This window comes from Drosophila melanogaster, chromosome 2L (genome assembly GCF_000001215.4).
Source record: "Drosophila melanogaster chromosome 2L".
Lineage (NCBI taxonomy): Eukaryota > Metazoa > Arthropoda > Insecta > Diptera > Drosophilidae > Drosophila > Drosophila melanogaster.
Window position 1 is genome coordinate 7067252 of NT_033779.5, and position 26695 is coordinate 7093946.

General features: G+C 40.4%; 2 protein-coding genes and 1 long non-coding RNA gene across 3 annotated transcripts, besides 1 other annotated feature; 1 reads left to right on the plus strand and 2 right to left on the minus strand.

The window, feature by feature from the left end:
* Positions 1–731: 731 nt before the first annotated feature.
* Ugt307A1 (UDP-glycosyltransferase family 307 member A1) lies at positions 732–2295 on the plus strand (the record flags this gene model as incomplete). The annotated part of the gene is made up of 2 exons (NM_135253.2): positions 732–1387; positions 1439–2295. The coding sequence occupies 2 exons, from the start codon at positions 732–734 to the stop codon at positions 2289–2291; spliced, it is 1509 nt and encodes a 502-aa protein (NP_609097.2). The 3' UTR covers positions 2292–2295.
* Pvf2 (PDGF- and VEGF-related factor 2) lies at positions 2285–17384 on the minus strand. Its single transcript, NM_078775.3, has 5 exons — positions 17231–17384; positions 15935–16477; positions 7003–7105; positions 3170–3695; positions 2285–3060 (listed from the first exon to the last, which is right to left on the minus strand). The coding sequence occupies exons 2-5, from the start codon at positions 16370–16372 to the stop codon at positions 2910–2912; spliced, it is 1218 nt and encodes a 405-aa protein (NP_523499.2). The 5' UTR covers positions 16373–16477; positions 17231–17384; the 3' UTR covers positions 2285–2909.
* On the minus strand, positions 11644–12148 carry lncRNA:CR44611 (long non-coding RNA:CR44611). The gene has a single exon (NR_124127.1). It is a non-coding gene; the product is annotated as a long non-coding RNA:CR44611 (long non-coding RNA).
* Positions 17385–21394: 4010 nt separating the features above from the next.
* Positions 21395–21532: a mobile genetic element.
* The last annotated feature ends 5163 nt before the right edge of the window (positions 21533–26695 follow it).

Below are 26695 nucleotides of genomic sequence, written 5' to 3' on the forward strand. Positions count from 1 at the left end.
AATAAACATACCTAACTATCCCTATCACTAGTTTTTTGATTTTCCAAAAATAAAATTTTTACAAAATTTCGCATTTTTGATAAGGGGTACCCTCATCAAAATTTGCAAAAAATTGAAGCCTCTTGGATCTTTCAGGTTTCAACACATATGGATAGGGAATTAAGTTACGAATTCAACGAGATATGACATTCCAGTTTTGGACAACTATTCTTATTGCTATTGCAAAAAAACTCGTTATTTTTGTAACGAAAAAGGAACGAAGAGAAATTTTGTCGAAAATCGTATATTTCCAATCGCTCATTTCTCCAAAACTTGGCCAAAAAAGGTGTCACAGCTAAACTAATGACTGCTAATAAATATAACTAACTATCCCTATCACTATTTTTATGATTTTCCTAAAACGAAATTTTAACACATTTTCGATAAGGGGTGTAAAACTGGGCGACACATTTGATACATGTAACAATGAACTGGGTGAAACATAAAGGCGTAAGGTTTGAAGTTATCTGACTTAAGCACTTAAATAAATAGTTAAAAACATAAATAACTGTGCTCTTTGATTTTGTTAAATTTGTTAATGGCTCTGATTGGACAGCGCCGTGACGCCACAGTTTTCGACTTGATGTCGTTGGGTAACCAAATCGCTTGTTATCATTTTGATTGATTTATGGTGTGTCCGTGCGACTCTGCTAATTAGCTGCTAATGTAAATTTGAGTCGAGCGCCTCAGTCATGAAGCGTTCGCCGATCAGTTGGTCACTTCTGTGGATGGGCTACACATGCATTTTCCTGCTGGCCGATAGCCCAGCCCCTGTGGAATCCCATCACATTTTGGGTCTCTTTGTCAATGTGCACCGGTCGCAGTTAATGGTCCATTTGGCGGTATGTCGCGCTCTTTTGCAGAGGGGTCACCACTTAACCCTAGTCACCACATTGCCGCTGGAGGAGCAGGAAATTCAGGGAAATGTGTCACACATTTACATTCCCTGGCAGCAGCCAAAAGAGGAAGTATCCTCCTCGGACCTCATTCTGCGCCTGGAACGGATGTTTAGGCGTTTGGAGCATTCTGGAGATCTGCTTGATCTGCCGGAGTGGAAGATGTTTCTCAGAAATCAACCTAATACTCCCTATGATCTCCTCCTCTTGGGCTATCATTTCAACGATCATCTGCTGGGAGTTGCTGCGCATTTCAATTGTCCAGTGGCCATAGTTTCCACCCAACAGCCAACTGGATTTGTCAACAGCCTTATGGGTAATCCCGAGGAGCGTTGGTATGTCCCACAGCCGTATGATGGCCAACAGCGAAGTGGAATCTCGGCCTGGGTCTTTGGAATGTGGGAGAAGTTCATGGAGATTTTGGCGAGGAGAGTGCTGGCAAGGATCTACCGGTATGTATCTAAACGCAGTTGTTTAGCGATCAATTGAGATTTTCTTTTTAGTTTGCACTTTCCCGAACCGCAATATCCCAGTTTTGAAACCATGCGACGGTCGGTGGTTCTGGCTTTAAGTAATCATCACATGATCAGCGAGGGTCCCATAGCTCCACTTATTCCCAGTATGGTGGATATAGGAGGTATAGTCCTAGAGCAACAGCTTGATAAGACTCCTCTGGAAATATCAGCCGGCAATCGATCTCTCATCATCTTCAGTTTGGGCACTCGTTTCACTTGGCGGAAGTCCACTAAAGAACTGGTGCGGACTTTCACAAAAGCTTTTGCTCAGTTTCCGGACTATGACATTTACTGGACCTACGATGGTCCAAATGGTAGTGCCATCAGCTTGGATTACCCTCACCTTAAAGTCGCCAAGTGGTGGCCCCAAACGCAGATGTGGCAAAGTGGCAAGGTTCGATTGTTCATCACTCATGGAGGCAAAGGCAGTGTCTCAGAAGCTCTTTTTTACGGAGTGCCCATGCTGGGACTACCCTTAATTGGCGATCAACGAGATAATCTTCAGAGAATGCAGTCGAAAAACTGGGGTTTGACCTTATCCACCAACAATCTGACGCATTGGAAACTAGCGAAGGCCATAACTAGAATGCTTAGCGATTCGAGTTATGGTGAAACTATATTGAAAGCTTCTCAATTGTATCGCGATCGTCCAGTGAGTCCCAGCGATTTGGTGACCTATTGGATCGAGTATATCGTTCGGCATAAAGGAGCTAAAAATTTGCACAATCCCGCCAGGCAACTCAATATAATCGAATATCATTCCATCGATGTTTATTTTATAGTTTATGGGCTCTTAATCCTAACGATTGCCATACTCAGAAAAGTGAATAGCTTGCTGTGACTAGAAGTATTATTTATTGGATACAAAAATATATTAAATAAGTAGCTAGGAGGTCAACTTAATCGACAATAACTTAAGTACACTCGAATGTTGCTTGTCAATACTTCTGATTGGAACATGGGAATCTATTTAATTTATTTTTAAAGAGGACCGAAAATGACAGTTACTTAAGAACTTTTCTATGAAAGCGTTACAGTGATTTTGAGTTCGACAGATTCTTATGATTTTAATAAATAAAACACTGTAGACTCTTTCAAAAAAGTCCAAAAGAACTAATACTTTCAGTTCTCAATGTCTGATTTTATCTAGTTTCACTGGCATCTTAAACTCAGCTTAATTAAGATTACATTTTAAGTGTATTTTCTGTAAAGTAATCACTTGGTCCAAATATGAATTTGAATCGGTCTTTAATATTATAATATTATTACTCATAATACTAACAACCAAACATAGTATGCCTTTAGTTTGCTCGCTTATCCGAACGAACAGTTCGGATTTCTGGATTTCTTTGTTCTATGGCCATTGCGTATATTTAAACACAGTTTTTCTTCAAATGCCATGAACTTTATAATGTAGATTTAAGTTCTGGCGTTTTCATTCTTTCAATGGGAATTTGGTTTAGCTTTTGCCATTCTGACGTTTTGACTGCAAACGCTGTTGCAGATTGGGATTCCGATTTGGAAGACCCGGGCGTGGACATCGACCGTTCCTCACATCATATGCCCCGTAGTTGCAAAACGGCGGACTGACTTCTCCACTTTGAATGCGGCTGAAAAAATAAAAATTGGGGGTTTAACAAAATTATATGGCACTTAAAGCATTACGTAATGATAATATTGACAAAAAATGGTTTAAAAGTGCTTAAACCTTGAACTCACCGTCGTTCCATCACCGAGAATCCCTCAACGCCGTTTTTCAGCCTCTTGCACGTTTCGTCGCTGAGGTGGCAGTCGCATCGGCAGCGCTGCTCCCTCCGCTCCCACAGACGCAGCTCCAGGTGCTCCTCATTCTCCCACTGCGCACGCGATCCCGCCCAACTGAAGTCCTTGAAGTGCTTGGGGCATAGGCAAATGGGACTTCGTTTCCGGCGCGTTTCCACCTTCACACATCCGCATTCCGTGTGGTTCTCCATCGAGATAACGATGGGCTCATTGGAACGGCCATCCACTTTGTCGAACACCCGATCCACCGTTTCGTTCCTTTTCATTTGGCAGGTCCAACCCGCATTGCAGCATCCGACTTTGTCGCTGCATCTGTGCAGAATTGTGGCACGGGGCGAGTAGAACGTGTTCGTTTCTCTCGTGATGTGGACCACCTCCGGTCTTGGAACCCGGCAGATACCCTCCTTTGCCATCATCAGTCGGTGTGCCTCGACCCTTTTTTTGAGCTCCCTGGTACGATTATCTGAAAACGGTGATAATGGTTGAATTGTATATATAAAGCTTATTCAAACTTCACATTTTTTGTAAGATTCGTACAGAGCTTGTTAAAACTCTTCAAGCCTATTTTACAACAAAATCTATATATCTATATAGAAATGTAGAAATTTAATATTAGAAATAGTAAAAATGTTTAATGCTTAATTACCCAATATGCATACATTTCATATTTCCAATAGCATTCCATCCTGTTGCTATAAATCAGCTTTGAAATTCTTTTTACGATCACTGCAAACATGCAAGTCATAGCTAAAGGCACTAAATTGCATCCTGCTGCTTTAAATATAATCCCCTGAAATGTTTAATTTTTATATGCAACACATATATGCATATGTGTGTCATTGGAATAACCAGTCGACGGGTTTGTTACTTAATAGCCCACTAAATCGGTGAGTTCAGTTAACTGCCAGAAATTCTCTTCTCGTGCGTTTCGCGCGCGATTCTCATGCGATTCGGTAGCGTTTTCGATCGCCCACTGGCTTTTTGCGATGCCAGCAGCTTAAGATCATTAGTGAGATGCGATTTTTTTTTTATTGATGATCGGCTGCTGGAGATTGCCCCTTTAAGGCCATTTTAGCTGGCTTAAGTTTACCGTTGCAGGCCAGCTTTATTTATCGTCTTTTGTCGCGACCATAAAAAAAAGTACAAATAAAAAGAAAAACATCCAGAAGCGATCTTTGCATGCGGAATTAACTTTTTCTCGTCCGTCTGGCGGTCATAAAGTGCCAGGAAGCAGGCGAATTGGCGGGCATCGGAGGGAGCAGTCTGCACAAAGACCACCCAATGTTCAGTTAGCTGAGCTAATCCCCAATCCTAGTCCCAGTCCCCATTCATTCACCTAGTGGGAGAACAACTTTGCTGGCGAATCTCCTAGGGAGAATCAACGGTTGGCTCCACATGTAATTTTCATAAATGCTCCATGATTGAATCATCAACATAACGAGCAAGCTGGCCGGGGATGGGTGTGTATTATTGTTGCACTGTTAAAAAATATTGGGACCCACAGAATATACACATATATTCTATACATACAATATAGTATACTATGCTACTTTTGGGGGGCTACTATACGGGAATTTGGGCTAGCTTTTATACTCATAATAGAAAACTGTGATGAAATTCCATATAGTTCCGAATCAAATCTTCGCTCAGTGCATTTGTGGTAGCTCCAGGTTGCAGTGGCGACCGGAAGGGCGAGTCAGGAGGTGTTGGCCAGCCTCAGAGTTTGCTCCAGCTGCTTTAGCCACAACAGCCACATGAATAATTCAAGCGGCTCTGGCTCAACAAGCCAGGAGTACTGAAAACACAGGGCTTTCAGGGGCGCTGGAAAATGGGGTGGGAGTGTGGGGTGTGTGCGCCACAAGGGGGGGGGGGGGCAATGAAAGTCTGCTTTGCTGTCTTTGAACTTGATGGCACTGCCCATGAAAATGTGGGCCAATCTCATGACAACAACCAAAGGCGATGAGGTATGTTGTGAGGTATGAGGTCACAATGTTGTGCTAGGCCAATAAAGTCATTTTGATTGCTGCAGAATGTTATACACCATATAACCGAAGAAAATCACAAGAGAAATTTCTATCATCTAATTGAATTAAGATTATTAAATTAGCACAAACATGTAGAAGCGTTTAATGAGCTTTAGAATCGAGTATAGCAGGAAATATATGTTTGTATAAAACCTTCTATATGTAGCTGACTTTAAGAATTGCCTTGAAAGCGTTGTCGATATCCAGCGTCAATATTTGTTTAATCAACATTATTCATTGTAAATGCATTCTGCGGAGTTAGTGGGAATTTCCCAAAAAGGGAGCAGACATGAGTAAATATTTGTTGATGGCAACTCAATTGAAACGAGAAATCAACAAAAATCCAAGGAGCTGCACATAACGCATGTGATAAGAAAATTGCATCATTAGGCATTCACAGCGACATCCACAGGCATTTCCATTGACAATTTCCCAGGCCGAGTGACACACTTTCCGCGACATTTGCGCCGACTCTGTCCACACGCTCCTAACGGTTTTCCCAACAACACTTTTCGCGCCCATTAAGCGACAACAATTTTCCACTCAAATGCAAAAGTCGGTGAAAATGCGAAAAGGGGGTGGAGATACAAAAATATTGAGGCAGGCCGAGCTCACATTTCATTGTCAGGGGTCTGGGTTAGCTTGTGGTTGTCTCGTAATTGCCAATACACTGGAAAAAAAAACTTCCAAAGAATTTGAACTAATATGAATTTGAACCAATCAATGCTTTATTTTTCCCAAGGATTCTTATAAAGCTCTCTAAAAGGAGTAGAGCCTTAATAAATGTTCAACTAACTTAAAGTAATAAATATTTCTCTCAGTCTACGTGTGGATTTTGTTTAGCCTTGTGTCTTGTATTGAAGTAATTGGCTAGATCTGTGCAAGTCTCAAAAAACGAAAAACAACAAACCAGCAGCTTAAATTAATAGATATGGGGTTTTTTGTTTGTTTACCAGAAAAACTCTTCTTTTAATTGCAACGAAAGTGCAGATGCATCATTACTCAAGTAACTAAAAATGTGGAAAACGCATCTTTTCTGATGATTTTTCAACTCCTTAAGGCGCAGTTTTCACTCACTTTCCTACGGTTAGAAAGTAAAGTGCGTGAGTTAAGCTCGTGCCTGAATTTCCACTCGTCCTTCTGTTGACATTTGCGCTCTGCTTTGCCATCATTCATGTGGAGAGTCACGTGCCAAAGGATAAAACAGTCATTTTCATTTCCATTGTCATAAATAACAGGAAAAACAACTGGGATTGCCTGCAGTTCTGGCCACAGTTGCGGAATGCCAAATGTTGCCATGACATTAACTAGCAGTTATTTAGAAGGAAGAATTAAGAAGTTACCTTCTTACCTACTTTAGTAAATATGCATACAATTTAATGGGATGGGAATATTTTTAAGTTTGTGCAGCGTAAGAAAGTGATTGCAAGTGGCATCTCACTACTATTTAAAGCATGCTCCTATAATTGCGAACACGACTGTTTGCCTAGACTTCCTTTTGCCACATCAAAGGGCATTTCATGGCGTTTTGTTCGGCTTGTTTGGCCCTTTCGCCCAGAGAATCGCATAGAGTTCGTTTAGCACATTTGCTTATTTTTGCTTTTGGCGCCTCGGACATCTATTTGCAGCACAGTTGCCGGCGGCGGTGGAATGGGTTTGGGGGGCACCATTAATGGCCCCAATGAACCCCCTAACGAGGCAATCTTAATGGGGGCTAAAGGGTAGCAAACTCATACTCATACTCACTGTTGTATTTCATAGTCCTCAACTTTTCAACGGAGTTTTGTTCGGCGATTCGCTCTTTCAACACTGTCAAATCGCCCGGCTGATCCGATGGATAGTCATCGCTCTGTTTTGATGAAAATAAATAAATGGAAAATTTAGAATACTATAATATTGCAAAGAGATAGGTCATAATGTTCGCATAACATGTGCGAACCAACACTTTATTTATGGTTATAGTCGGTTGGTCTTTTATTTGTGTGCGTGTGTGTGTGTTTTTTTTTGGCTGCCCCGCGGCCACGTAACTATATTTCCCATTTTCCCAATTTTGCTGCTTTCATTATTATTGCACAATGTGCAGTAGCTCTGCTGTTACACATACATTTTTTTCACCCATAAAATATTAAAACATTTGTGCCATTTTTTCTAGGAGTAACAACGTGGCGGCCAATAATATGGACCAGCTAATAAATTGGATTGTGTCATGTGGCAGGCAGCATACAGAAATGTTTTTCCCATATTTACCCAATCAAGTATTATATGAAACATTCATTTATTCTGAAAATTTTTTGGACAAATATTTACTCGGGCAAGTATTTTTAAAGACAACTTAAATCAGGAAGCGAAGATTAACATAAATATAATATTTTTCTTGTACATTTAAAAATTATTTTAAATTCTGATAAATTTCACCATACTTTTCCACAAAGGGCGAGTGCAAATTAAATTGCCTTTTGATTTATGCCGCCTACCGGTGCTCACGCAGCAATTTTGATTTATTTAACTGATTTTTAACACAACTCCCACTGAGTCATGAGAAAAGTGGGTGGTGGTGGTGGTGGGTGGGTTGCAAGTGCAAGCGCAAAGTGAAAACTGCGTGCCACACCTGAGAGCACCTGAAAAGCTATCACTTACAGCTCAAAGAGCAACAGCAGCGGATGTGGGGAAAAACTTTTACAATTTGCATTGCCACACACTCGCACGTATCGATTTTCAACAAAGGGATGCACTTGCTTTTCCCACTTGCTTTTCCCAGCCCCAAAAAGGCGTCCCGAATGTCATGAAAACTAACGACATGCATATAAGTGATACATAATGCGACGGGGCCGAGAGCTGTGGAAAATCGGAAAAGCGGAGGCGGCTGCCTTCTGGGTGTAATAAATGAAGTGTGCATGTAAGAAAAATGACACCGGCAGGAGCAGAAAGGATAAAGCAGCCAGAAAGGAGTTGTAACATTCGCATTCCCAGCAGAGTCACCAAAGCGTTAAGTGAAATGGCCAGCGAAATGGGTGGAAACCCTTCCATGTTCATGGCTGCAAAACTGAGCACAGATCGTTTGCTAACTGAAATTGAGGGTTGTGCCGAGTCATGGCCCGCATGCAAAAGGCAGCTAATGGCTTGGATGCATAAGCTATACTTTTCCGGGGGCTTAATGAATGCCATGCAAGGACCTGCAAGGACATTTGGTCTTGGCAGGATCAGGCACCCTATTAAATTATATATGTAACCTGTAAGTTATTGCTTTGCTTCTACAATTTCATTTATTCCATTAATTTAGAAGACCAAAAAGGGCATATTTCCAGCTGAACTATTCACTTATTTATTTATTTAATTTATATTCGATAGGATTTACTGCCGCTCAATTGCCTCGAGTGCAACGATCCTATTTTGCCTATGCGCATCAAAGTCACTCGAATCGGATCTGGAATCTCTCCGTTCCATTTCCTATCCAATCCCATTTCTTTTTTTTTTGTTATACAATGTAGCCAATCGCTCAGCTCTCCTTTCTTATAACCAGTTCTACTTAAGCTTCATTACGCATGCTCAGCCATGACACGACCATTTCATCCGGGCTGGCAGTTGGCGACTCCCCCGACCTATTCTGGAAACTCCTCAGTCGCCTCAGTTCCCCTCGAATTACCATCAATCTGGTGTGCCAATCCCAGGAGCAGGAACCGGAGCTGCACTACACGGAGAGAAAAATATTCCATCTATAATATTACATGTTTATTCTTTACTATGCTTAAATTATATCAATGAGACTATAGTTTCATTACAAGCTATTATAGATCGCCTCAAGAATCACTTAAATGTGCATCGAAATTGAAATAGTAGTAAGTCCCTTTTCTTTTCACTGTAAAAACCAAGTTGAGGCAGGAACACACGACTGAACAAAAAAAGCTATTAAGTGTCTGCTTGGTTGACAGTATTCGAAAACAGTGTTTTTTTTTGGTTAGGCTCGCTTCGGCTTCTATAGAAAATAATAATAAAAAAAAAATAAAAAAACTAAAGAGACCAAACTTCATTTGCATTTGCCCCTTGTTCTGTTTTGAGCGTTTGAAGGATGCTTTGGCCGGAGGAGCAGTTTCTTTATTATTTCTCACTCTTGTTTTTTTTTCCGCACCTTTTTTGTTTAGCCTCAATTGGGATTCCTGGCGTGGGTGTGACTTGTGTTGGGTATTTTACGAGCCAGAAGGTAACAACAACGGCAGCGACAACAATAATAAAGAGCCTGTCGTGGGTTTATTTGCAATCAAAAGAGTTATGAGCCAAATGCAAATAGCGCACCCAGTACACTGTTTTATGATCCCCCGTCCCTTACACTCTAAAATAAAATCAACAATTTAAAACGAAAATCAAATAATATTTTCAAATTCAAAACGGTTCGTATCATATTTATAAGATTATATAAATATATGGAAAAAGCAATTACTTTAAATAACTATTTAAACTATTTATGCTAGTGTATTTCATTTGCAGTTTCAGAACTAAGCCTCTGACAGCGAACTTCAGGGCTTAAAGGTGTTGTCCCTGGTCAAGATTAAATACCCCTCCCCCACCCCCCCCCCGACGCCACTGTGCGGATTGTAAAATGCGTGAATGAGCAAAAGATGTAAAAGAAACAGGAGAATCATCATCATCAACAGTGGCAGTGGCGGCACAAAAAGTCTGGCCAACAAATTCGCCCAACAACTGTGCAAATAAACAACAAACCAGTGGCGGTGTCTGTGAGGTAGAGGGTGTGCATAATGGGTTCAGAAAGGGCAGGATGGTTGCCCCGAATGCATCGTATAGCTATAGTACAATCCAATATTTGTTCTCGCCAAAGAGAGTACAACAAACAGGGCCAACTGAATGTGCATAGCCATACTCCAAACGTTATCTTTCGTTCCAACGATTTCCCATTGAAACGCACAACTCTAAATGGGCAAGTATACTATTCACAATGAATCGCTTTAGCTAAATTAGAATTTTCAACCAGAAGGCTAAAACGAATTTCGCAGTAGGACACCAACTCAATAAACACAAAGGAAATAAACAATATGAAACATCAATAAATCATATTTAGATATATCTGATTTCTGTAATAGGAGATAAACGTGAATTTTTGGGTGTAAATTAGATGAAATCCCTTGAATTCAGATACTTGCAAAAAAATATAGATACACATTCGTTTATTTTTCAATGTAGTATTTCAGAGTTCAGTGGCTCGAGTTCATTGAATGATTACACTGCAAATCTTTCATTGAAAAGCATGAATACAATTCATTCATGTGACGACTCATAAAATGAAAGCAGAAAGAGCGGAATGTCCCATATCCCTTTCCTTTGAATTGCTATATTATCTGCTCTAGGGCATCCGCAGTTCGTGGGCAGTCAGTCAGCTTTCGAGGCCTTTCAGTTTGTGTTTTACTAATTTGTGTTGAATGCGATGCCGCGAAATGCAAATGTAGCAATTGCAATTTGACTAAAAGCTAAGCAGGAAAAATGGAAAAATGTATGAAAAAGTGCAGCTAGTAGTGTTTGTGAAAATGTCCGCCTCGAAATTCTCGTTTTTCTTTTTAGAAATACAAACATGGCCCAGACACGCACAACTACAGCTACATATGTAAAGGGGAAATTGCTGATGGACCACATGGCGTATGCTTAATATGACATGGGTGCTTCTCTTACTTATTGTAGTGCGTGTTTGCTTTAGTTTTTTTTGTTTTCATTTTTTTCACAAAAGTGCCAATTAGGCGGGCACTCACCGCTCTGCTTCAAAATTCAACCATTAACTTGAGTAATTAAAATCGGCCACACTTTGCGTATTCCTTTTTTTTTTTGCATCTTAATTGAAACTACTCGCATTAAAAGCGCATACAATTTTATATTCCTTAGCGCGCCAAGTATTTAAGAGAAGCGAAAACGAAATGCGCAAAGGACTGGCTGTATAAAATGCTTTTTAATTTTTAACGAGCGAGTGTAGCCGCGAAATCTGCCCGTTTATTATGACAATTTTATATTTGTTTGCTTTCGTCCGACTGCGAAAACGAAAGCAGCCAAAAGGAAAGCATCAAGGCTGAAAGTAGAAATCAGCAAGCAAGACGCCGCCTTTGGGACATAATATCCATCCAATGTCAATGACAGCGAGGTGATGTTTTGGCCACAGAACAGGCCGAACGGAGCGGTTTGAACGGCTTTCAGGGCTGCGAGCTTAAATCTAAAGAAATCAGGATCATGAAACTTGTAAACTTACTTGTATTATTTATATTTTATGTGTTATCTGCTTTGTGCTTGAACTAATAAGGTAACTTAATTACAAAACCAATTCATTTCGCCATAAGTTCACAGAAATGTTTGCGATGGTAGAGAATTCTCTAAAGATTACTCATTCAAAATTTTAATCAATTTTGAAAAAATCTTATTACAACCCTAGTCAAGAAGGCGCCTACCAATTAAATCGCCCATTCACAACACAAACTCGCTGCAACATGTTGCAGTTGCACGGCAAATGCCGGAAATGCGAACTGATGCATCAACATCATCGTCAGGGGAATCGATCGAGAAACTGATTGCCGGTCGAGACGTCGAATTGCAGAACATGTCTGGTTCAAGTTGAGGGGATCGGACTTTGAGAGGGGCTGCAAGTGTCGGGGCTGTCTGCCTCTTCTAATTGCAACGCCCACACGCACCGATAGATCGCCGCTAGATTGCCCAAGAGATTGAAACGTAGCTGCCACACCAATCCAGCAATCCGCCGATCCAACGATCTCCCGACTTGTCTGGCCTGCTCTAGATTGACTTTTCAATCTGCAATTTGTTTGAATTTATCAAAGGCGATACACTGACTGACGAAAAAGGAAATATTGACTTTGTTGCGAGACTCGTGAGCAAACAAACGATGGAATATACGGAAATCGTGGATTTATCAGTGTAGATGGGTCCGCTGAACTTATAAAAAATGAATGGAGTTATTCTATATATATATATATATAGAATAAGAATTTCAAAATACATAATCCAAAAATGTGATTTATAACGAAAAAAAGATAAATGAAATACACTTTGAAATTCTTTACAATGTCTTTCATCTTTCCCTGGATCATGTACTTTCCCGGAAAATTTAACGAACGAAGGGAGAAATCGCCATTAAATTTAGAACAAAGAAATTGATATGATTTATGTTCGCGAGGAGTGTATTAAGGCCTCGTCTTGGCCATGATTTATATTCGCTGGTGGGTCTTAATTGCGTGACTCTTGGCGCATGCCCCGTTTAATGGCCAACAACTCGCCGGCGATCAATCAGCCAGGCGTACAGTCGCGTCCACTTAATTATGGCCGGCCGCGCCGAAATGCGTGAACTCTTTGCACTTAATTTATTGGTCTGGCGACTAGTTTCCCTACACCTTTTCTCATGCTGTTTTTTTTTGTTTTTGGCGACTAGTTTTCCCCGTTCATTAGGCGATGTGTCGCAGACTAGAAATTAATTACATAAAACTTTATAGATTTGTCATAAATATGCAGAGCTTCCGCGTGAAATACTTGATCTCTTGTGGACCATAAATCATGTTTAGATCACTGACATACGAGTACTTTGTAGACCGCCCGAAAGCTGTTTGCTATTATGTCATAAGCCGATTTGACCGTCATTAGTTTCTTTTTTTTTCCAACTCTTTGAAAAGATTGCTAATAAATCAGAAATCTTGCCGACATTTACATTATCCCCAAAATTCGTATTGCTGCGTGGCAACTGATTTCATCGTTCAACTCTATGTGGCAATAGACGGAGTCAACACAGATTTGCTGTGGATAGAAATTTTATAGAATTTTTATGGGGCGCAGAGAACATTGTTTATTTCTTGATGCGCCTTCGAAGTGAGAGTGAAATGATTTTATTTTCGAAGTTCACTGCGAATGTACTAATCTCAGAATTGACTATAAATGATATTATAAATTGTGTTAAATGTCAACCGAAATAACTAATTGCTATAATTAATTGCTGTTGATTATTTGTAAATTAGTTCTTATCACACAGTAAGTTCAAGAGCAAATAGTAGCGAATTCTTGAGAATTCTCACACATTCTTTGCCAGCCGCAGATAACCTCCTTTTATTCTAAGCCCGTGTGTTGTTTGTTGATAAAGGCATTTTCTAGTCATTCAACTATGGCGATTGTACGATTGTGCGTCGTGTGCTAGCGACCAGATCAAGTTATATTAATCGCACATTTGCCTATAAATACGAGTGCAGATTTACATTTCATTAACCTTGCTGCTGCTGGAGCAACTAAGTTCTTGATGATTAATCGATTGAGTCGATGCGATTTCACATTCTGACTGTTTGCAATGCTAGAATTGTTGCTGACCCATTTGTGTGGCTTATATTAACATTTTCATTCGAGCAGGGTTATTTTTACCCGGTGCCATAAGTAACATATTTTGGCCAACATATAGGGCCCGTTCGCGGTTCTTAATCTCAGTGCAGTTATGCACACGGAATGCGTTGGCAAATAAACTGGCAAAGGTAAACACATAGGGAGAACTCAAATGGCATGTGGGTAGTTCGAGCTCAGTGGCAAGTACAGCGATTTTCCAGGGCGAAAAGGCGGACGGAAAGTGGGTGTGGTCGGGGGACTTTGTACCAAGTACAAAGTTCCGACGAGCAGATATTAAATTCCTCTTTTCAGAGGTCAAAGGATGCGGTCGGAAATGTGAGCAGGGATATCAGGGATATCAAGGTACAATCATGAACACAGACCATAAGCTATTTATGCCGCCTGAGTGCATATGCCACAAGCTCCCCCACCCCCCATCCCCCCCTCACATAACGATTACCCATTTTCTCCATATCTCCTTATCGCACCTTTGCATGCGATACACCCAGAAAAATACGATATTGGTTGTGTCGGTGGCATCATTTGTTCTCATGAGAAGAAACCATCTTGCAATCTAAGACTCTTGATCTGAGTATGCTGAGCATGAGTCGATCTTGGCTAGATTTTGAGTTCAAAAATTTTCAAATCGAGATTGAATTTTTCTATGCGTGTAGTTGCATTCAAATGTGCAAGCGATAAGAGTGAAAATCCAAACCAGACTTTGCGACGGGGAATAAAAAGCGACAGCATTGTGCTGATAAGCGATTAATCGCAGAATCTAAAAATGATTGTCGTCAGCTTTGGGGAAATCCGAAGCTATGTATATATTCAAAACTTGCGCAATATTGTGGATTGTCGATTCTTGCGAATTTCACGCAAGTAAAAATAAAAAGAAAACTATTTTTTTTTTTCAAGCCAACGATATAATAAACCAAAAAATTTAAGAGATCTTAATTTTATAAAGTTCATTGGAAATGCTCATTTTGCGAACATTAATCAGCCCCTGTATCAGTTCCAAGATTTTGCAAAAGCATTGTTTTTGGAACTCAGAATTATGCGCTTTATCATTTCGACATACATACATCAATCGAGTTACTTTTTGGCAAAACCCTTCTTCTACAAAATCGATTTTTCTCAGAAATCTGTATTAATTGGTAATAAAACTCATATGAGTATTGAATGATGTTCCATCTCAATTACGAGTAATCAATGTAAATCAGTGAAATTGTTCCTAAACAGAGTAAATCCCACATATTTAGACACACGATTGATTTCCCCTAAAGGGCGGCGGCAGCCGTTGCAAGTTGTCAAGTCAATTAGGCCAATTAACGAGGGACCACCATAACGGAAAGTCATGTCTTTAGCATCCCAAAAACCCTTTGCAACCCGTTTCATTGCCATCAACCAGCTGTCGGCCATGGAGACGAAAAAAAAAATTGCCATAAAAAATGAAACAGCAGAGCGACAGGTTCTGCCCCTTTCTGATCGGCACAATTACAGGCCGGAAAGTGAAACCGAAAGCGATTGTTGGGCAGAGATCTCTCTTCGGGATCGGGATCTGGATCTGGATGTGAGCATAATGTTGGCTCCCGTTTGCACACCGCCAAATTGGCTTGTTAACCAAATTGGTAGCTCCTACCTGCCGCAACACGTTTCATAATTGCCGCCGTTGTGTAACTCATCTCGCCGAACTGGCGAACTGGCAAGTCACATGGGTGGCATCTGCGATCCTCGATCCGCAATGGGTAAGTGGAGCGCCAGGGAGATCGGAGATCGGAACGGAGCGATTGCCAGTCCCAGGGTTAGTCACCCGTCGCTTTACGGGCACTGTGGGGTTCAAGGTGAGCCATCTCGTTGCGATCCGATTCTGATTACCATTCTAATGCGCAACAAGCAGTTGCAGCTACTGCAGATACTTGACAAACTCATCGAGAGTCGACCAAAGAAATCAGAAAAAAAAATGGCTGTGACTCATTTCTGGAAAAAATTGTGGCTGTTGTTATTTTCCGTTCTTCTTTTAGCTTATAAAGCGATGCTAAATTTCGATTTCCCTTAATTTGTTAGATTATTCAACAAGAGATTTCCCTTAATTTGTTAGATTATTCAACAAGAGATACTCTATTCTACTTCTTTTAGTTTTTACCTTCATATATGTAAGTTTCTTAACGTGTCATTAAAAAAAAGAAAATAAATATTTGACCGTCTCGATAATGTCATGATGAGAAAATTGTATGGGGCGAGTAAGCAGGACTTAACGTTTATGGTTCGCCTGAAGTGTTTGCCCTCGTGTGTGTCCCCAGATTAGAGATACAGTACTCACCCCATCGACGGCCGCATCGGAGCTGAGATGATTGTCGTCGCCCTGCCCCCAGTGAACGCCACTGAGACTGCGGCCCTGAAGAATTACTTGCTGGGGGGCCTGATCACGTGGCACGCGCCGGCGGATCAATCGGATGAGATACGACCTGTCCCGCTGGACCGCTCGATCCTCAAAGTACGGCTCTAAGTCAGAGGACTCTTCGTCCTCGTCCGCGGTATGCAACTCGTTTGGGGGGAGAACGTAGCGAGCGAGAGGACGATTGGTTTGTGGATGGGAGGTGGTCATGGTCATGGGCAAGGTCGAATTCCGCACGTCGAAGTAATTGCTATTTATGTCAGTTGGAAAACTGGAATAAGCGTGTGTCGTCTTCGAAAATGTAATGACGATGAACGCCAGCACGAGATTGCATATTACGAGATTCATATTTAAATATTGCATGAAATATTTTTGTATTTATTTAGTTTTGTTCTAGGTTTTTTTTTAATTAATTGATTAGCACTCCGATCGCGATAATTCTATATTGGCATCCTCATATTCCGCTTTCTGCAAATAAGAATAATAAATACGCATATATTAGGCACTTGGCTTCTTATTAGTTTTATTTATTCTCGTAGAGTTTTTATGTAAGTTTTAAATAGCTGTACTTTTTTCGTTTTATTCACTTTATTTTCCACTTCTATAGTTGCTCATTTGCATTGTATTTTTTCTGCTCCGTTAATTGCACTTTGCGAGAACTTTTTTTTTTTTTTAATTTTGTTTTAATTTTATGCTCCAACTTGCCAGAGAATTTTTCGAGTCTAACAAGTTGCTAAATATTTTTGGCAGCTGAATGTTTGTATTTTGGCACACGCCTTTGCTTTTAACGCGCAGCTGCGTAGAACCGGCGTTTTCTCTGATGCAAAAAATATTGAAATAAAAAATAAAACAACTTGTTACTCAATCGTTTTTTATTTACACTTCTCTTTGTGGCTGTCCGATTTTCAAACTGTTAGACATTGCCAGAAAGACAATAAACATTTTATAGCCGCTGCTCAAAAACATAAAACAAGCACATCACTTGCAATAGGCCTTTTATTTGTTTTGTTCAATAATTTTGTACACTCAGTTGTTAATTAAAAGCCGGCTTTTAACTAACTTTAAATTACAACTAACTTCCATTACAACTTTTTACGCGAAGTTGTGAAATGCAATTATTGTAAATTTGTGCTTCATCAACTTTGTCAATTCATTTTTTTTTTCGATGAGCCTATAATTTTTCATTTAAAAATATTAACAAAGGATTCACTTGTTGCTCACTTTTTAACAGATTATTTTATAACTCCTTGCACTTATTTTTTCATCAAGTTCTTAATTTTTATAAGGACGCCGTTTTAGTTTCAAAGGATTAAGCTTGAGTGCTGAATTTCACGGAGCATGCGACCGATCGCTTCGAGTTCCAACGTACAACTGTTCGGCATTGCCGTTTCACAGAAGCGATCCACAAAAAGCTTGCGCTCTGCTCGCCTTTCTCTCTCACAGAGATTGGGAGAGGAATCACTTTTGAGATTGCCATAGTGACGTCATCGCGACATCTACTTATCTACTGATCTACTTATGATCTGAATACTTATCGTATTTATACCAATTAAAGTAGTTGCATACATTACATACCTGTAAATTTATATTATGGTCCGTTGCCCGGTTGTTCGTCCTTGTTTCCCTAAATGTTGGTGTGGAGAAATTTCCAATAGAGTCATTTAAATATGTTATGAGCAATTATATTGTAGTACCACTTACTTCTCTTAGCTGAGTAACTAAGGGATATCAATTGTTTGCTTTAGGACGCTAATCATGATTTTATGTTAATGGTTATGTTAATGTTAATGGTAACAGAGTTTTCAATTCCAATGTGTAATTAACATACTATATTATTTTTCCAGCCTATCTAGGTACACTTTATAAATAGAAGTGATTAGCCACTTGGCTGTGGTGGCGAACATAAATGCCTCATTTGCAGGCAAATAAGGGGAATGTCTATTGATAAGACAGACTTTAAGCTGGAGTTTTTTCGATTTCGTAACGATGTGATTCAGCTGGTCATTCAGATCTTGCTCCGCCTGTCAACACGTTTGCCGTTGAGGACTGGAATCCTCGCGGATTTGTCTTATTTATGGCCACTGGCTGGTTCTGCTAATAGCCCATAAATCTTATTAATCATATACATATGTCAAGTGAGCGTGGCAATCAAGCAGATCTGCATCCACGGACTGAGTTTTCATTCGGAAATTCTGAGTCGGGAATTCTTTTTTGAGACTGGGGGCATTTCTACTCCATTCTCAGTTCTCTGGTTTTGATGATGGACAACAGCTTTCAGCGCTACCGTCAATCAGTCGGGCTGACAAAAACTTTTTACCCCTTTTTCCGATAAAACATCAAGCCGGACCACAAAACAAACACTTGAATGCCCTTTCGTTTTGGGCATATCAGTCTGTCTAATTAAGGCAGAAAATATGTTGGATTGAAGTGCAAACTTAAGCATTGAAACAAGGTGTAAGTTAAGGTACATGAAACGAATTCCAAACAATGTTCAATAACTAAAAACTATAAGTAATGATAACATTATAAAGATCACTGAATGATCGGTTAGGATTTTGTTAGGGTATTCTGAGATCGTCATCATAGGCATGCATTCCTTGTTCACACATTGTTGTGCAACACTCGAATGCTCCCGCCCTGCCACAAGTGGGCGTGGTTCGTGGGCGTAGCTAACTTCGCACCAGGCCAATAATCTTTAATAGGTCCGAAGAATTTTTTTTTTTTTTTTGGTTTTGTAGCTGTCTACTCTCTTTTCACTCAACACCAAGCGTAAATATGCATGCGACCGTCTATGCCGCAGTCCTCTGCACCCACTTCCCCACTACGCCGCCCCGAAATGTTTGGCCCCCCACAACATTCCCGACTTTCGAGTTTTCTTGTAGACACCCACGATCGGGAATTTGCATATGTGTCGCCTGATCTGAATTTTTAGTTCGTCACCTCCGTCTGTGCAAACAAATTTTGATAAATTTTCATATCGCTGTTTTCTACTTCCTGTAGTCTTACTAGAGATCAAACCCATCAGTTTGATATTAATTGTATATATATGGTTATTGTATAAGTTAAAACTAAAAAGCTGCTATATTCTAACAAAGAAATCTGCTAATCGCGTACGTCGAGCTTATCTACATCCTGTCTTTGTCTGTATTTCTGATGATATCACTAAATAATGGCCCCACAAATAGACGTACGATTTTTCGTTCAATATCATACATAATAGGCACTATAAAACCATGCAGCCGAGAATTCTCTAACAACTTAAGAATATGCGGTGATTCACTAATGACTCAACCAAACTTCATTCTGAATTCGAGCTCTAAATACCGCTCTTGAAAGTGCCAGATACTATAATATCTGGATCATCTGGCGAGGGCGCTGAGAAAAGCGATCGCTTACTTATCACTCAGACCCCCATTTTTCCCCCTTTCAAGTTCCAGTTTTCAATTTGTTGTTTGTAGTTTTCAGTTTTCAGTCTGCGGTTTTGTTTTCCTTCAATGGAGCTACAGAATTGACAATTAGTGAAAGTGAAAAATGTGTCTGGTCTGTCTTTGTGGCTGTTGCTTGTCTAGACCAAATATCTGTAAATGCCTTTTATGGCTCCATCGAGATCTTTCGCCCTGGGACGTGTGAATATTTGGGAAAGCTAATCCCCATGATTTGCACTTTGCTCGCTGCCCTTGGAAAAATTACAGAATATTTGCTTGACGTCATACATAAATGGGTATTTCTTTGTATGACAATCCAGCAAGATATTAGATCTTTGTGAACAATTGACTTGAAGATACATATGTACTTCCAAATCTATGTGCACTTATATAAAGTTTCAGTTTGAAATATAGATAGAATTCTCCAAGTGATTCGCCCAAAGGCAGTATATAAAATAGCTTGTCTCGCCAGCATTCTTTTATGCCAATAGCACCTACATAATTCTTTAATTCTTCTTTTTACTCCGTAGAGCATGTTTCAGATAAAGTGGCAAAACTTCCCATTCCCATAAACAATAAACAAATTATCAGAGCTCCAGAAGAGCCGCGATATTTATGCTCTACGACAGAGCTTAATAGATTGTGGCCACGACAAATTGCCTGGTTGCCTGTTTGCTGTTTTATGCGGCTCAAAAGGTGGCGATAAAGAAGGCCAATTCGCAGCCGTTTCGGCCAGCTGGCTGTTGACTTGGTTGGCCTACTGAAATCGGGAAACTGTGCCAGCAAATTTGCAAGTAAATCAAACGCAGCGTTCAAATAATTTGGCAGAGAATCGAAACGAAAAACGAGACATGACGGCGGCAGGCAGCAACCTAAAAATAAAGGCCATGACGAAGTCGATGAGACATGTGTACCCGCTATGTGCGATATATATATATATATATATATATAGACATATACATACATATGTATGTAGCGCGAAGGGGGCGTGACATCGCGCCACAAGTTGCAAAGCTATTTTTTATAGCGTCTGGCAATTGGCGATGATGCAAGGCGGCGGCCCATCCCCTTTGTGGTTTATTTTTTACGACAACATTATTTGCCGGCCGTTCTTGCGGCCACTTTTTATGCCATTTCTGCGGCTTTCTGTGCGTGGGCTCTCCATTGATATTAATTGCTCGGCTTTCTTTTGGCAGCCAGCGCAAGTGTTTATTTGGCTTATGTCTTCCGGCCAAAAAGAAAGTATATCGCACAGTGGCTAGAACTAATTCTTGATTGCTTTGGGCTGCGATTTTAGTTGCGAAATTAAGAGATGCAGGCTTTTCAGTTTCAAATTTTGAATATTAACATCGATCAATTCAAGCTACTTTATACTATAATTATATTTCAAATTGTCAACAGTTCAACATAGCATGACTCATGTTGCATCTTTTCATGTCTTGAAACCTCCAAGTCCACTCTTATATGGTTTTATATTGCGAATTTTAATACTCTTCACACTATTATAGGGCACCCAAAGTGCTATCTGTAGATGGAATCGCAAACCACATAAACTACATATTTTCTGCCACATTTTGCGGGCACTTTGGTGTCTTTTGGTTTTGCGGCATATGCTGGGTATATAAAACATCCCGAACTGTGCTAATGTTTTTATTTTCTCATATGCGTGTATATATATATATATATATTTCCTTTTCTTCGGGGGCGCCAAGCCAAAACCAATTTGGCGACAGTTGCTCGACGTCAGTTTTACCATTTTCCTCGCCCTGGCAATTTTCCCAACAGCATTTTCTTTTGGGGGAGGCAACAAGTGTCTGCATTTTGTGTATATTTTATGCCTCCTTTATTCTTGGCTGCTTTGCATTTGATGATTAATGCCAAGGGAATTTGCAGTTTTCAATTGGGTCAATTCGGATTTTTCCCCCTTTACAATACCCTTTACTCGGACAGTGAAAGGGGATACAAGATTGATTAAAAAGTATGTAACAGATAGGAGTAAGCGCTTCCGACCACATAAACTATATATATGCTTGATCAGGATCTTTCCGAATGTCTGTCTGTCCAGATATCAGAAACTATAAAAGGCAGAAAGTTGAGAAAGCTTGAACACAAAAGTCAACAGTCCAGAAATATCTTTAAAATTTATTTGTCACACTGCCACTGGCTGTAATGGGTATCTTATAGTCGAGAAACTCGCCTATAGAGTTATCTTTTGGTTTCGCTTTCTATTTCTCAGCTGGTCAGCTGCAAGTTCAAAGTTCTCTAGTGATCAAATTGCAAATACATCACCAAATGCACAAAGATTGTTTTCTAGATTACGGACTCAAAGAGATCTCAAGCTACACTTTCTTTATGATGTTTTCTGTATTTTCCGTAATTTTTTGAAAATCTTCTAATGCATCCTAAATGTATACTCATAAAAATCGAATGAAGAAATGAGATAGCAAACGTTTAAGTATTTTGTTCACTATTTATATGTAATTTTCGTTTAGTTTAATGTCTTTTGCATAAGTCCCCAGAATGTTCCTTTCCTCTCGCACAATAAAGTTCAGCTGTGTGTGACCTTTGTTTGCCATGATATGTTTGTTTGTTTGTTTCCCCAATATGCCGCGAGTGAACTTCTCTTCAGAAGTGGGATCCAGTAATTGCCTTTTTTTTCCTCCGCCGGACGCCGCAAGATATGCTTTGATTGTGTCCGACTTTTTTCCTTATCGGAGGAGGAAAATCTTTTATTTACATTTTTTTCCAACCGCAAAGTTCAAGCTCAACGCATCGTTGCGTGGGGTCTTTTGAGGAGAGTAAAAAATTCCCTACACTTGTGTGGGGTATGCGTATTTTTAATGAACATTCCATAAAAATAGTTCCCTTAACATTAAGAAAATGGTATCTTTAGGAATCCTTGTATGGAAAATTCTAATATAGAAGCGATAAGCAAGTAAATCTTCTATTTATGATATGAAAGGGTATTTCTTTTCCTCGCATTTATTCGAATTTTTGGATCCACTTCTGAGGTGCTCAGAATGAGTTGTTTAACTCAAAACTGAACGCTGTGCACGTGAGTCAAACAATGATCTCATACCGCGGCCTTCAAAATGCGTCGCTCGCATCCCATCCCTTCTTCAGTCATCCTCTGATTTTCCATTGTCTCTGTGTCGTTCTGTGTGTGCGGCACTCTGACTTTTCGACTTTCCACTGCTGGTGGCTACCAGCTCCTCTTATTTGCCGACCATGCCGATAAGCACGTGGACTGTTTTTCCGGCGAGTAAATAGAGGTATTCCCGGGGGAAACCGCCGACTGCAATGGATATTTGGTTTTTGGTGGACAACGCGTCGCTCGGCACGTTCGAAAATAATTTCGGGCACATGGTGAGTTCAAAAATTGGAAACTGAAAACCGAAACGGACTGCATTTTGATTGATTAAAGAGACACACGACAGTTGATGACCTGCGCCAAATCCACCCGCCCCAACCCCCCCCTTAATTAGTCGCATTTGATTGTTGAGTGCGCTCGATTCAAAATTTGATGATTGCCTAACGAGATATTTGGGTGTTGGAAAATGCGACCAAGTCGTGTAGCTTAATTGCAAGAGGTCAAGAAGGTGGTGGGGTGCTCTGTCTATTACCGGTTGACCTCAGCGGTTAACATTCGGTTACCACATTTGCATATGTGGCCACCACTTTGGATTACGAAATCTCAACGGATTTTTGCATACATTTTTGTTGCCATTGCATTCTGCATACAAATTGTTAAGTTTTCTTTTTGTCGCCCAGGGCGTCTGTAAAAAATATGTAAGAAAAATTTGCAAAAAAAAAAAAACGAAAAAACGGGATAACTAGAAAGAAGGTACAACAGAAATACTCGTATAGCTGGAAGTAGCAGCACCAAAATATGAGTTTTATGCAAATTGCTTGCTAAATTTGTGATATTTGTGTCTGCAATCGGTTTTTCTTTGTCCCATCCCACACACACACCGCCCGTTTTCCCCTTTCTCCAGTAAACACCACCCCCTTAAGCCCCATGTAGCCGCCAACTTCACATGTGTTCCTCCGTTTGTGGTTGGTTATTGTAAACCAATTTGCTTATGTGATTTGTCTTTCCACAGAAGGGTTTTCCCCGCAACTCCTGTCTCTTTGGATCTTTATTACCCCCCCGGGCTGTGGGTTTCTGCGGATTGTGGGCGAAGGGTGGCCTGTTGGGGTGGGGTCCGGGGGGTAGGTGCTCAATGGCTACAGCGTGATGTGTTTGCCCACAGAAAGATGTGGGGTGCAGACCCTGACATTTGACAGAATTGCGGGTACCCTTACGTCATCTCGACTTCCAGCATTCCAGTTTTATTTGCGGCTTTCATAGCTACAGTAGAAACCACAATGTTGTATACAGTGAAACATAAAGTATGAAATTTATAAATATTTAAATATTTTTATTTGAAATATAATTCACACACAAACAAAGAGTTATGATTGTTTTTATAGCCCTATACCTTTCCGTTGCTAGTCAGCTGGCCTTAGCTGTGGATATGGAAAATTGCTGGGTTTCATCTCTTAAAAGGGCGACACTTTCGATGCCCCGCTTCCGTGTGTTGAGTCATTCCAATGGATTCTTTCTTTCGGTTAGTCAAGTGCTCCTTGCTATGAGTCACAGCAACCGAATATTCCAATTTCGTGAATCAATTGATCTGGGGAATTACCCTACTGTTTGTTAGGTTCACAAATATGTGAATAATTAAATGCCAAATAATTATTTCCATAAAATGCGTCTCTTATGGGGCTTCGAACTTTTGGTTCTCTTGGTTTGGTAAGCAGCCATCGACTGCAAGTCTGGAATATATTTCACATATTTAGCCAAAAAATGTGGGCCAGACAAAAAGGTTTTGACCTGGGATATCATGAGATACACATTCTGCCTGCGGGCCCACACATGCGACGAGATTCAATTAAATCTGCAACGATGCCGAATTTCAATTTCGATTTTCGGTTTTTCATCGTGTTATTTACAGGCTTTCAATTCAAATCCGATAAATGACAAGGGGCCAAAAGATCGCAAATCGCGAGGCCAAGACACAAGCGCCAATGGTCAGGAGATTGCATCAGACAGGCACAGATCAGCCAAATGGTTGGTTAGGGGGATATGGGAAATAATATGGATATTGTCGGTGGAGCCAAGATTGTGGGTACTCACATTCATGACCAAATCGATGCCAAAGTCTGCTGGATGCGAGTCTTGGCCTTTGGGGCGTTGTGCGGCTGGCAATTAAATTGCAAAATAATAATTTTTATTACCAACTTGACGACTGCGACGATTGCGGTGTAAGACTCTTCATTTGCGAATCGGTCTGTGGCCTCAAATGAAATGGAAATCAATTGCTAAGCAAAACGATAAGAAATATGTGATCGAATCGATTGATACCCCGGAATATCTATGTGTGTGCATTCCCACAACGAATATGGCAATCATCTATCCGTAAAAATAATGGTGAAAAATTACACTTTTGATCTACGGCTGATGTGCATTCCTAGTCTAGGAACTTGTAGCTATTTTAGCCAGGGTATCGAAAGGCGTGGCCAAGATGGCATGTTAATTGAGCCGACTTTTGACGCTTTTGCGGGGGCCGTTTGGGTCGTTCGCGTTCGGTGTCGATGTTGTGGGTAGATCTTAATAATTGGCCATTGGCTTTCCCATCTAGCAGTGTTGCGATCGAAATCTGCCTACAAAACTGACTCAAAATCGTTCAATGAACCAAGGATCCCTACCCGCCCTCCGCACTCCGCTACCCTTCACCCTGCAGGCGATATGTGGGTGTCATGAAAAGGAAAATGGGGCGAAAGGTTGTTAAATGATTAAGAGGCGTGCCATTAGCTACAATCCTCAAGTCCCCCCCGATTTTCCGCCCCCTTTTTCTTGGGTGTCAGCCAGAGACGACGGTGCATTAGAAAGTTCGTGGGAAGTCTTTTCAAGTGGTTTTCCGACCCTGGGAAAAGGGGAGCAGGAGCTGGGAAAATGCTGCATGATGGAGTGCAGAGAAGGGTTCGAGGGGCATGGGCTACCAAAAGATGTCGACTGGGTCTGGCGAAGAGTTTTTGCAGTCAGTGTGAAATGGTTTTCATAAAGGAAGTAAACTGAGCACTGGCGCACATATGCAAAACTTAAAAGGTGGTAATAAAAAGCGCTAATATACATACTAACACACTAAGAGGAAAATCGAATAAGATTGAACTTACCAAGCTAAATTGAAAGCTAATTTTATATGTATCTTATAAGAAACACTTACTGCTTGAATACTAATTGTAAGTTTATAAAATATAAATGTGTTACTATAGATTTAAATACATTTTTAGGCCGATCCTAAATTCCAGAAGCATTCTTTCTGTGTATAACTGTGTGTTTGCATATGCACATTTTATGTTAATTGAAGCAATGCGTCAATGGCAATTCCCCTGCTCCTCTCCTCCTATTTTCCATCACCTTTTCTTTTCCTTTATGCATTTTCCACCTTTCGTTATGTCAACTGTGAAAAGCGCGCCTTGAAAAGGTGGAAAATGTTGAACCATTTCGCAAGAAGAGCCGAAAACTTTTATTTCTATGTCTTGGCGAGGAAAATGTGGGCTTGGTTCAGTGGTAGAATGAAGGGTCTACATATTAAAGTGCGAAAAGAGCTGAAAGGTGGTGAAGAGTTCTTCTCTGATATATAGAATAAATGAGACTGTAGTGAAACAAATTATCAAACTGAATTCATTAAGATTTTATACCTGTAATAAAACATTTGAACATGAACTTGTACATTTGCAGTGTATAAGATATTGGTTCCTTTCTGCATAAAAAATGTTTCACTTTGCAAATCACTTCTCCATCTCATTTCTCAACCAAAACACATTCGATATTTACTGCCTTGCATATTTGGTCAACATACTTAATCTCCGCTTAAGTGTAATTGAGTCGAGCTAACATTGAACAACACGAAGCTAACCAAGCAGCTAATCAATTATGATCAGGCCAAAGGCCCAAGAGCAAACATAACCGCTGACACGCCCCCTTGAAGGGGCCAGCGCCCCTTTGCGAAGAAGAAGAGCTCGCTGCAACGATTCCCAAGTGGAACATTATCGAAGCGATATACAAGCCAAATGGTGGCAAACAATTTCCGGGGCTAATAATAAATATCAATAAGCCAAAAATTTATTACCAACTAACCGCAGAATTCGCGAAGCCTTCTGTGCATCTTGTGCCGAACGAATATCATCATTGCTGCCGTCTTTTTCTCTTGGT

What these genes read in the sequence shown, in the direction of transcription:
- Pvf2 (NM_078775.3), bottom strand. Translation starts at nt 16,372, where the DNA reads ATGCAATATTTAAATATGAATCTCGTAATATGCAATCTCGTGCTGGCG. An exon ending in CCGATGCGGCCGTCGATGGG is followed by an intron (nt 7,106 to 15,934) that starts GTGAGTACTGTA and finishes TCATCAAAACAG; the next exon opens with AGCGATGACTATCCATCGGA. An exon ending in TTCTCGGTGATGGAACGACG is followed by an intron (nt 3,061 to 3,169) that starts GTGAGTTCAAGG and finishes TTATTTTTTCAG; the next exon opens with CCGCATTCAAAGTGGAGAAG.